This window comes from Tachysurus fulvidraco, chromosome 2 (assembly GCF_022655615.1).
Source record: "Tachysurus fulvidraco isolate hzauxx_2018 chromosome 2, HZAU_PFXX_2.0, whole genome shotgun sequence".
Taxonomy (NCBI): Eukaryota; Metazoa; Chordata; class Actinopteri; order Siluriformes; family Bagridae; genus Tachysurus; species Tachysurus fulvidraco.
In genome coordinates this window covers 18,217,323-18,229,822 of record NC_062519.1, presented here as the reverse complement: position 1 = coordinate 18,229,822, position 12,500 = coordinate 18,217,323, and the positions used below count along the sequence as shown (strand labels likewise).

At 43.8% G+C, this 12,500-nt stretch overlaps 3 protein-coding genes across 4 annotated transcripts in view; all 3 read right to left on the bottom strand.

Moving 5' to 3' along the window:
- hyal2b (hyaluronidase 2b) overlaps nt 1–1,386 on the bottom strand; it is an 8,027-nt gene extending 6,641 nt beyond the window's left edge. Inside the window, exon 1 of the mRNA XM_027137457.2 lies at nt 1,224–1,386. The gene's annotated coding sequence lies outside the window, so the exon portion shown is untranslated. The remainder of the gene's footprint in view (nt 1–1,223) is intronic.
- Nucleotides 1–12,028, bottom strand: part of LOC125139390 — a 25,709-nt gene extending 13,681 nt beyond the window's left edge. The window contains exon 1 of the mRNA XM_047803061.1: nt 10,712–12,028. Coding sequence (XP_047659017.1) covers nt 11,005–11,862 — 858 coding nt within the window. The 5' untranslated portion in view covers nt 11,863–12,028 and the 3' untranslated portion in view covers nt 10,712–11,004. The remainder of the gene's footprint in view (nt 1–10,711) is intronic.
- tusc2b (tumor suppressor 2, mitochondrial calcium regulator b) lies at nt 9,174–12,361 on the bottom strand. 2 transcript variants are annotated; one of them, XM_027137362.1, is made up of 4 exons: nt 12,193–12,361; nt 10,495–10,699; nt 9,919–10,039; nt 9,174–9,816 (listed from the first exon to the last, which is right to left on the bottom strand). In XM_027137362.1, the coding sequence occupies exons 2-4, from the start codon at nt 10,641–10,643 to the stop codon at nt 9,751–9,753; spliced, it is 336 nt and encodes a 111-aa protein (XP_026993163.1). In that variant the 5' UTR covers nt 10,644–10,699; nt 12,193–12,361; the 3' UTR covers nt 9,174–9,750. The 2 variants fall into 2 exon arrangements, with proteins under 2 accessions (XP_026993163.1, XP_026993164.1); XM_027137363.2 differs by lacking the exon at nt 12,193–12,361 and adding an exon at nt 12,039–12,063.
- Nucleotides 12,362–12,500: the final 139 nt, after the last annotated feature.

Here is a 12,500-nt window from a genome sequence, read left to right as displayed (position 1 = left end):
GTTTTTCAGGGAAAAAACTTTTGTTCCTGAAAAACAGACAGGCACAAAATAAGCAATCGCTGAGATCTGGATGTGTTCCATGTTGTGTGTCCACAGTTCAGTCCTCAGCTTGTCCTACTGTGTGTTTCAGTGTTACATGTATTCAGTTTCTCAATAACATACATGTAGGTTGGCTGTGGATGTTAAATCACTCCAGGGTGTGAATGTGTGTGCTTGATGCCATGACGCCTCACACACACCCAGAGTGTTTACTGGACTTTACTCACCATTCCCTGTAATTCTCTACCGTGTTTCTCCACACACTGCTGTTTCTCCACACACTGCCGTGTCTCACCGTGTCTCTCCACACACTGCCGTGTCTCACCGTGTCTCTCCACACACACTGCCGTGTCTCACCGTGTCTCTCCACACACACTGCCGTGTCTCACCGTGTCTCTCCACACACACTGCCGTGTCTCACCGTGTCTCTCCACACACACTGCCGTGTCTCACCGTGTCTCTCCACACACACTGCCGTGTCTCACCGTGTCTCACCGTGTCTCTCCACACACACTGCCGTGTCTCACCGTGTCTCACCGTGTCTCTCCACACACACTGCCGTGTCTCACCGTGTCTCTCCACACACACTGCCGTGTCTCACCGTGTCTCTCCACACACACTGCCGTGTCTCACCGTGTCTCTCCACACACACTGCCGTGTCTCACCGTGTCTCTCCACACACACTGCCGTGTCTCACCGTGTCTCTCCACACACACTGCCGTGTCTCACCGTGTCTCCACACACACTGCCGTGTCTCACCGTGTCTCCACACACACTGCCGTGTCTCCACACACACTGCCGTGTCTCCACACACATTTGAGATTTGCACAAAACCCCGCACCATGAGACATACACGGAGTCACAGGAACAAGGGTTACAACAGGTTCCTGTTTAAAACCGTCCCATAAGAACATTATTATAACCCCAACAACATCAACAAAAACACTAAAAGACAAAAGACGCGTTTAGATGACGTAATCAGGCTCTTTGGTTAATTAAATATCAGCGGCGTGCGCACGCGCTCGGCAAAGAAAGTTCCGCACGCGCAAGTTTCCGTATTTTTAAACTTTCCGTCAACTGTCGCCGCGAGAAAAGCGTTATAACGGAACATGTTATAGAACGTTTATAACGTTCCGTCTGAAGCGTTATATGAGCTACAGCGGTGTTAAATGAAGGCTACTGACCTGAACAAGACGTTGTTGTTGTTTCACCTCAGGATGCCGGGTTCAGCCTCACACACACTCACAGCACCGCTCATAACGCGTTATATGTGTTTCTCTTTACGGTTTATTACACCGTACTGCTGGTCTCATGGCACCTCAGTGTGCCTGAAGCGCCACAAGATCTTTACAACTGTGGGTTTGGCTTCGGGTTGTACCATTAAGTGTAAAGAATAGGGGTGGCCGTCGGAAATCATTACGCTCTTCCGTCTTAACGTGCACAGGTATTTAATCCGCGTGCTTTTACTACACGTTTAGACACATTATAATCAGCTCTGTTGTTTTTTACGTCCTTTATTTACAATAGGATTCCGTTAGCAGATCGGGAACACAATCACGCACCCCCGCCACAGTGGTACAGTCCGAGGAGCTCTCAGATGAAATAGACTCCACGGAAAAGTTTAAGACAATGCGGGGGGTGTTAGGGTGAGAGTGGAGGGGGGATTTAGTGTGTGTGGGGGGGGGTTAGTGTGTGTGAGAGGGGCTGAGTTACTTTTTTTTTAGAAATACATTATTTCTACGTACTGTATTTCTCTAAACGGTTGCACAATCAGTCAAAGTAGTGTGAATGGAAAGACGAATCATAAATAAATAAAAAACATCAACACACTGAAAGCTATTTCTTAAGGACTTGTAGTTTTTTAACCAATGACTACTATAATCATGATAAAAATGCATTATAAACAATTTATGTTACTTCAACGTGCTATCTGATACAGTACACACCACGTACTGACATACAACGTCTATACACACTACGTACTGACATACAACGTCTATACACACCACGTACTGACATACAACTTCTATACACACCACGTACTGACATACAACCTCTATACACACCACGTACTGACATACAACCTCTATACACACCACATACAGACATACGACCTCTATACACACATCACATACTGACATACAACCTCTATACACACCGTGTACTGATATACAACCTCTATACACACCATGTACTGACATACAACCTCTAAGCACACCACGTACTGACATACAACCTCTATACACACCATGTACTGACATACAACATCTATACACACACCACATACTGACATACAACCTCTATACACACATCACATACTGACATACAACCTCTATACACACCACGTACTGACATACAACCTCTATACACACCGTGTACTGACATACAACCTCTATACACACCATGTACTGACATACAACCTCTAAGCACACCACGTACTGACATACAACCTCTATACACACCATGTACTGACATACAACATCTATACACACACCACATACTGACATACAACCTCTATACACACATCACATACTGACATACAACCTCTATACACACCACGAACTGACATACAACCTCTATACACACCACGTACTGACATACAACCTCTATACACACCATGTACTGACATACAACATCTATACACACACCACATACTGACATACAACCTCTATACACACATCACATACTGACATACAACCTCTATACACACCACGTACTGACATACAACCTCTATACACACCGTGTACTGACATACAACCTCTATACACACCATGTACTGACATACAACCTCTAAGCACACCACGTACTGACATACAACCTCTATACACACCATGTACTGACATACAACATCTATACACACACCACATACTGATATACAACCTCTATACACACATCACATACTGACATACAACCTCTATACACACCACGAACTGACATACAACCTCTATACACACCACGTACTGACATACAACCTCTATACACACCACATACTGACATACAACCTCTATACACACACTACATACTGACATACAACCTCTATACACACCATGTACTGACATACAACCTCTATACACACCATGTACTGACACACAACCTCTATACACACCACATACTGACATACAACCTCTATAAACACACCACATACTGACAACAACCTCTATACACATTTACATTTATAGCATGTGACATACGCCCTTATCCAGAGCGACGTACATAAGTGCTTAAATCTCTAACATTGAATACATTAATGCTGGTTCACTAGGTTACATACTTAAGATACCATGAGTTTAAAACATTTGTTCAAAGTTACAATGAAAAAGTGTCAAAGGTGCTAGAAGTGCTAGTTGAAGTGTTTCCTGAATAAGTAGGTCTTCAACTGCCGCTTGAAATAGCCAGTGACTTAGCTGTCCGGACCTCTAGGGGAAGTTCGTTCCACCACCTTGGTGCTAGAACAAAGAAGAGTCTTATAGAGATTGTACTGACATACAACCTCTATACACACCACGTACTGACATACAACCTCTATACACACCACGTACTGACATACAACCTCTATACACACCACGACTGACATACAACCTCTATACACACCACGTACTGACATACAACCTCTATACACACCACATACTGACATACAACCTCTATACACACCACAACTGACATACAACCTCTATACACACCACGTACTGATATACAACCTCTATACACACCACGTACTGATATACAACCTCTATACACACCACGTACTGACATACAACCTCTATACACACCACGTACTGACATACAACCTCTATACACACCACGTACTGACATACAACCTCTATACACACCACGTACTGACATACAACCTCTATACCCACATCACATACTGACATACAACATCTATACACACCACGTACTGACATACAACCTCTATACCCACATCACATACTGACATACAACCTCTATACACACCACGTACTGACATACAACCTCTATACACACCACATACTGACATACAACCTCTATACACATCATATACTGACATACAACCTCTATACACACCACGTACTGACATACAACCTCTATACACACACCACATACTGACATACAACCTCTATACACACCACATACTGACATATAACCTCTATACACACCACATACTGACATACAACCTCTATACACACACCACATACTGACATACAACCTCTATACACACCACATACTGACATATAACCTCTATACACACCACATACTGACATACAACCTCTATACACACACCACATACTGACATACAACATTTCACACTTATGAATTTTCATGGAACATGGTGATGTCACGACCAGACCCGATATAGTCAAATGACTTCCTGTTTCTCTGAAAAACTTGCATTAGAAGCTGGTCAGCTTGCACACACATCAGATTGCACACACATCAGATTGCACACACATATACCACTGGTTTTCTGTTGTAAATTAATTCTGTGATATGAGACATGTGAAAGAGAAAAGACACACGAACGATTCGCCTCAGGCCTTTTGCGGTAAAGCGTATATCAAGCCACTGACCTGGAGTACTAAGTAAAACACTGGGCTTTATGGTCACTGGACTGTTTTGTGGTCATTAATTGGGAGTGTATGTGAGCTCTCCTCAGCTGCAGGTCAAAAGATCAGCTTGGAGACTTTGTTCTTCTGGTGCCAGACCTCACACACCAGGAAATCTTCACACACAAGATATTAACAATTAAACAATTCAAAGCCTGCGTGCGATTCAGAATATAATCACTGCGGTAATTCTGAACATGTGTTCGAACAGACAGTGAACAGCTGCTGGAGGTGGACATTATTCTGCTTCACACACTTCCGTTCCCGCAGTTACACAGAAACATCGGGCAATGTGTTTTCAGACGAGGTTCTTCGTCCGGGTGTAACGGCTCCTTATAACCTTATCACGTAGGACCGATCTGTGTACCGATATTTAATCTTTTATATAGCAAAAAAGTGACATTATAAGAGTAAACACGATAAAAGGATCTGGAATGAACAGAAAACAAACTAAATGTAATTGTGATGATTCAACGTTAAGACAAACTTGTACAAGCTCATGACATGTGACTGAGGTCAGAGAAAACAACATGCAGCACCTTTACAGCTGATTCATTTCCCCTCATGTGACACTCGGCTCTGAGACGAATGGACATCACGCTACTGCATCCTGTTCGGGGCTCAAAAGCTATGTTAAGTCAATGAAAAATTGAAACCCTGTGGAAAATATCAGTTATAAAGAGTCTTGCTGTGGTTTAGTTATGTGGCAGCGAGGATCAGGACGCGGGAGCTCGTGCCAGGCTGGGGTAAAAACCACAAAACACACACACACACACACACACACACACACACACACACACACACACACACACACACACACACACACACACACACACACACAATCATGGGAAAAAATCATTATTGTACAAGACAGAAACAAAACTGGCAAGGATTCTTCAAGAACGACATAAATGAGAAGAACCACATCAGAAATTCCTGAAGAAATGACGTCATACCAAGGCCTGTGTATGATCAGTCTAGTGCAGAACGGTGGACCGGACGTGTTAAACAGATGATGTGTGTGGAGCGATGGGCATGAAGAACACTGAGCTATCCCATCATGCACCACAGGCCACTGTACAGCTGAAGGCAACAGATACATACAAGTTACTGTAACTGTTTTAAAAAAGGAATGAGTGTGAATGTGATGTCACCAAAGACCAGGTCAAACTGACCAATCAGAAAGAGAACGTGTTTCTAACTCAGATCATGTTTTCTAAATATCACTTTATAAAACTAATTAGAAACTCTATAACCGTATAAACCTATTCAGTGGAACTTCACTCGGGCTTTAGACTTGACGGCTTGGATCGGTGACACGCTGCACTGAAAGCAACAGATATCAGGATAATGCTTAAAGTTCTGATGGAGCTTTATTTGAATAAGACATTGTTGGGTATTTTAAACTGAGAATCGGTCGAAACTGTAAAACAAACACAACAGAACATCGACAACCCTGAACCGACCCTCCACCGCTCTCAGACCTCCAGCGTGATCCCTCGTCCTCCGGCCCTGTAAACACACGTCTTCTTATTTCCTCTTGTTTTTAAATTCTTTCCAGTGCTTACTCAGCAATGCCTGACAGAGAGAGAGAGAGAGAGAGAGAGAGAGAGAGAGAGAGAGAGAGAGAGAGATCCTCTGCAGATCTGCAATAAAGCTGGAGTTAAAAAACAAAACAGGATTCACAGGAACACAGGCCTCAGGTTTTACTCACACAAACACAAGCCTTTGGGGAGCTTCAGGGATGGCCATTAATCTGACAAACTCAGTGTGTGTGTGTGTGTGTGTGTGTGTGTGTGAACCATATGGCAGTAATCAGTAACACATCAGGAGACAGCTGTCATTCATTATACAGCACAGGGATGACCGTCTTCTAAAGGAAATGATTCTAGATAAATTTGAAGCATCAAACTCCTTAAAAACAGTTTCTATGAATATATACAGAATATATGAGTGCAAAATGTGTGTGTGTGTGTGTGTGTGTGTGTGTGTGTGTGTGTGTGAGTGTGTTCCCCAATGGCAGAGAGAGGATGCCTTTGTGCCTGCTTCTAAATGTCAAAGATCAGATTTTATTTTCCAGAATTATTGTTCCTTCTCTCTGCCAGTAGCAGGAAACACACACACACACACACACACACACACACACACACACACACACACACACACACACACACACACACACACACACACACACACAGGATCCCAGTGCCCCATCCTACAGGGGTATCATGGATGCTCGGACGTCAGCAAAATGCAGAAGGGTGAAAGGTTTAAGGACGTTTTGTCCTTTGTGTGTTAAAGGTACAGGTGAGGAAGAGGAAGAGGGAGAAGAGTCCCGTGCTTAGTGCCGAAATCCTCCACAAACTCACACTCAGACCTGTCGCTACTGTTCGGGAAGAAGCAGCTTGTTTAAGGAACATTTAAAAAATGTTAATGTCTCTAACCAGATAGATTTTTTTTCCCTAGTGTGTTGTAGTGATGCCCCTGAGAGTAACACAATAACAATCACTTGTGTGTTGTAGTGATGCCCCTGAGAGTAACACAATAACAATCACTTGTGTGTTGTAGTGATGCCCCTGAGAGTAACACAATAACAATCACTTGTGTTAAACGTTATCGGTGACGTTTAAAGGCCCAGAGGAATAAAAAGGATGTTCAGTCACATCAATATCATTTACAACTGGTTGTTAAACAGTGTACAGTTACACTACACAAACCCACTCCGTGTATTAACACGCTCCAGGTACAGAGACGTGGTTTCTTTTAGACAGAAGTCTGAAACTCCGCCTGGCCGAGAGGGACACATGACTCACAGCATTGGCACTGACGGGGAAGCAAAATACTTTCATTTGTTTTATTTCAGATTTGACTAACGATGACGCAGAACAAACACTGGGGCCAAAATATTATTATTGGGTTTTTATTTATCTGAATGAATCAGCTGGTGTGTGAGAAGTGTGTGTAAAGCTTATAATTTAACCACTCACAGACACACACACACAGACACACATAGACACACACACACACACACAGACACACACATAGACACACACAGACACAAACAAACACACATAGACACACACACACAGACGCACACACACACATAGACACAAACAAACACACACACAGACACACACAGACACGCACACAGACACACATAGACAAACACAGACACACACACAGACACACACAGACACGCACACAGACACACAGACACACATAGACACACAGACACACTCAGACACACACAGAGACACACACACACCCATAGACACACACATGGGGTCCATATAAAAAAAAAAACAACAACTCAGAAATGTCTGTGGATTTTTTTAATCTTCTCGCAGAAGAAAAGAGCTTGTGGTAACAAACCTGCTCCTTCTTCTCTGTGAAATCACATTCTGCTCTTACTGGCTTTAGATCAGTTGGTGTAAAGTTCATAAATATCTTCATAAAATGAAGATGACACGAGGCCCAGTGAGCAGCTGAATCTATTCTGCACAAACCCATTTCTCCACACAGCTACGCCTCTCAGGTGTGAGGATGAGCCATGATGAAGTGCATCAGAGCTTCGACTGGATGAACCGGAGTTACGGCTCCGAGTCATGGACTCGAACGCGTCAGGACTCGAAAACTCTTCCCACCCCAAAGCTCAAACTGCTCATCAGCCTGGAAACATACCATCAACATAACTGATAATCATACATCTGTTACGCCATGGGAGCTTTCTGTTCGTCACACATTTACAACTGATGACGTTTTACAGAGCTGCAATTTCTGAAGTGACGCAATACCAGCTTTAACAGAACGGAGGGAAGATCTTTAAGGAAATCCTGTGATGAAAACTCTGTACGTGCTGCCTCACTGCAGCGGAGCAGCAAAATACTCTACTACTACTACTAAATAATACTGTTATTGTATTACTATTGAGAGTATTTACTGTATTTTCGGGGGGGGGCATGGTGGCTTAGTGATTATCACGTTTGCCTCACACCTCCAGGGTTGGGGGTTCGATTCCCGCCTCCATCTTGTGTGTGTGTTTTCATGTTCTCCCCGTGCCTCAGGGGTTTCCTCCCCCGGTCCAAAGACATGCATGGTAGGTTGATTGGCATCTCTGGAAAATTGTCCGTAGTGTGTGTGCCTGTGAGTGAATGAGTGTGTGTGTGTGCGCCCTGAGATGGGTTGGCACTCCGTCCAGGGTGTATCCTGCCTCGATGCCCGATGACGCCTGAGATAGGCACAGGCTCCCCGTGACCGGGAGGGTTATGAATTCATTAATTTTCGGATAAGTGGTAGAAAATGAATGAATGAATATCTAATATTATAAGAGAAAATGGCACCTAAAGCTGATGTAGAACAATAATACACTAACACGTGCCCCATCTGCCTATAAAACCCTTTTACAATAAAAACGATGGTGTTTTTTGCTGTACTGTCTATTCTTATTTTCAGACTCTCTTCTTGTCTTTGTGAGATCCACATCGCCCTCTAGTGGTGACGTGATGCTGCAAAAGATCACATTTCTCACAATAAAAGCACAGACACACAACCTTGTGAATTTACTGGTGTTATTTCTTAAAAAACACAGAAAGCAATCCAAACGTACTGATTGTAATAAATTAACAGTGACATAATCCTCGCTACAGAAGTGAAGACAGCGTGGGCGTGGTCACAGTGAGCGTTCTGTACAGCTACCCAATCAAATCACAGGAAAAAAACAAACAAACAAAAACAAAAAAACAGCCAATCGGAGCAGGGTGCGAGGTGACTGAGCATCTCCGTATTGGCTGTCGGGACGACCAGGATGACGAGCGCGACGAGATCGAGACGAAACAGTCAGTCAGAACTGTTTCAGAGATGCAGCTGCTTGGGTTCCGCTGCCTCACAGATAGTGTTCTGTTCTAGAGTGAAAGGCTCTAAAAGGACATTTATAGTGAGTCTAGAACCATGGCTCAAGATTCTAGAGCAGCGCAATGGTACAAGTGCGAGTTCTAAAACATCAATAAACATAAAAAACAGGATAAAGGAGTACTAATGCATCAGCCCACGTCAGTGATCACAGTTCATGCGCACACACACACGCACGCGCACACACACACGTGTATGTGTGTTCCAAGTTCATCCTTCATCAAATCTCACATATAACAATGGGAAAATCTACATGGAGGCAGGGATGATCCAGCTTTATAATTCCCTACAGAGAAAGAGAGAGAATTATTAAAAAAAATTTAAACCACTGATTCTTATGTGACAGACACACACACACACACACACAAACACACACACACACACACACCTGAGGTATGAGGTTCTTATGGATCCTCTTGAGCTTGGCTCTTTTGCGTCCGTTCTTTGTCACCACCGTCTCCTCATAGAACTCATGAGCCAAGTCTCCATCCTCATCAAAGTACATAGAGCTTTGAAAAAGAAGCAAAACACACACACACACACACACACACACACACACACACACACACACACACACACACACACAGCTCTGTAACAGAACTGCCCTTGCTAACAAAGCAGAAAAAATGTACTTTGAAGGAAGCTCTTGTGTTACCATAGCAGCGGGTCTAAAAGAGAAAAGGCCAGGAATAAACCTTAAGTGCTGAGCAGGTAGAGATACAGATTTAAAATCCTGCTGTGACCGTCTGGGTTACACACAGTTTGTGTAGTGATTAGGTGACACAGGTGACACTCATCACACACGCTGTGTTCTTTTACACACCCTCTTGCTTATTTTAAAAATATCTGTGTGATGAAGGATGATCTGATACCTGTTTTTGGTATTGAGCCGTATTTAAAAGCATGGTGTTGATTCCTCACACTGGTCAGTGTATGTGTATGTGTGTGTGTGTACTATATTTACCTCCTCCTGGTAAACACTAAGGGTGTACCATTTCGGAAGTTGCGCATTCTGGCCAGCGCTTGGTCTCCAGCTTCTTTGGCCGCTTCATCGCTGCCACCGGAGCCGGAAAAGGGCCAGTAACTTTTAGCTTTGGAGCCGCTGCCACCCATCTTTAACCACGGGACATTATTTTCTTAGCCGGAGCTCACTCACCGGTGATGCAATGCTACAGAGGGACCACACACACACACACACACACACACACACACACACACAAACACAACTCACATCACATTCCTTTTAATTTTGGGCCTTTATGACTCACATTGCCTGCCTCAATCAGATTGTGCAGCGGGGCAAAGCTTCTTCCTACAAACCCCCATCACCACCGGTGACGTCACAGCACATGGATTAAGTGTAACGCCAACACACAAACCTTTCCTTTTTCAGATAAAGCTAATATTAATGAACTAAAAGGTAATAACGTGTAAATAACCGAGTCTCCACCGAACTAAAGCTATAAACACACACTTACTGGTAGGTTTCGAGTTCATATTTAACCAACCAAAAATTCCCCACAACTAAATAAACTACGTACAAAACTCGAACATGTGACTGGAGTAAATATGAGAGATGAAGGCTAATGTGGTGCCGTGACCCTTTACCCCCGCACTTAATGTGGTGCCGTGACCCTTTACCCCCGCACTTAATGTGGTGCCGTGACCCTTTACACCCGCAATTAATGTGGTACCGTGACCCTTTACACCCGCACTTAATGTGGTGCCGTGACCCTTTACCCCCGCACTTAATGTGGTGCCGTGACCCTTTACCCCCGCACTTAATGTGGTGCCGTGACCCTTTACACATGCACTTAATGTGGTGCCGTGACCCTTTACACCCGCAATTAATGTGGTACCGTGACCCTTTACACATGCACTTAATGTGGTGCCGTGACCCTTTACACCCGCACTTAATGTGGTGCCGTGACCCTTTACCCCCGCACTTAATGTGGTGCCGTGACCCTTTACCCCCGCACTTAATGTGGTGCCGTGACCCTTTACCCCCGCACTTAATGTGGTGCCGTGACCCTTTACCCCCGCACTTAATGTGGTGCCGTGACCCTTTACCCCCGCACTTAATGTGGTACCGTGACCCTTTACACCCGCACTTAATGTGGTGCCGTGACCCTTTACCCCCGCACTTAATGTGGTGCCGTGACCCTTTACACCCGCACTTAATGTGGTGCCGTGACCCTTTACCCCCGCACTTAATGTGGTGCCGTGACCCTTTACACCCGCACTTAATGTGGTGCCGTGACCCTTTACCCCCGCACTTAATGTGGTGCCGTGACCCTTTACACCCGCACTTAATGTGGATAATAAGTCTCATGTGTAAAGAGAAAAATAAAGGAAAGAATATATATAAATATAAAACAACACTCTGTGTGTTCTGTGATAAAAGTTTAGGATTTGGAGCTCAGGCTTGAGTTAATTAAATCTGCTAATTAAATCTGTGCCAGTTACCAAGAAGCTAAATATCCCAAATCTCAAGTGCACAAAACACACCTTAGATCGCACTCTTGTGCTTTATAACGATGTGTCCATGTGAACAAATCGCAGTGAGTTTACTGTGAAACAGAAGATTTAGCTACAGCTTGCTAACAGTTAGCTTCGCTAGCTCAGTATGTTTATATATAAACACAAGTCCAGTGACACTCACAGAGGTTGAAGCTCTGACACTCTGCGGAGAAAAGCCGAGCAGACGAGCAAAAGGTTTAAGTGTACAAAGTGTAAATGTTTATATACACCACAATCTGACGGGACAGAAGCGAACGCTACCTCAGGGGCACAAAAGCAACGACGGAAAGATAGAAGTCCCGGAAGTGACAACATGCGCTCGTGCGCTGAAATAATACAAGTCGCTTTAGGAGCAAAAAGATAAATTATTTATGAAATATAACAATTGTTTACGATTATTATACTGTTAATAGCTTTTGTTAGTATATTTATTATTAATTAACATAGACT

Excerpts from the sequence above, each read along its gene's own strand:
- tusc2b (XM_027137362.1), bottom strand. The coding sequence starts at position 10,643 with ATGGGTGGCAGCGGCTCCAAAGCTAAAAGTTACTGGCCCTTTTCCGGC. Across the intron at positions 10,040-10,494 it reads TTAGTGTTTACCAGGAGGAG|CTCTATGTACTTTGATGAGG; the intron begins GTAAATATAGTA and ends TCTTTTTCAAAG. Across the intron at positions 9,817-9,918 it reads ATAAGAACCTCATACCTCAG|GGAATTATAAAGCTGGATCA; the intron begins GTGTGTGTGTGT and ends CTTTCTCTGTAG.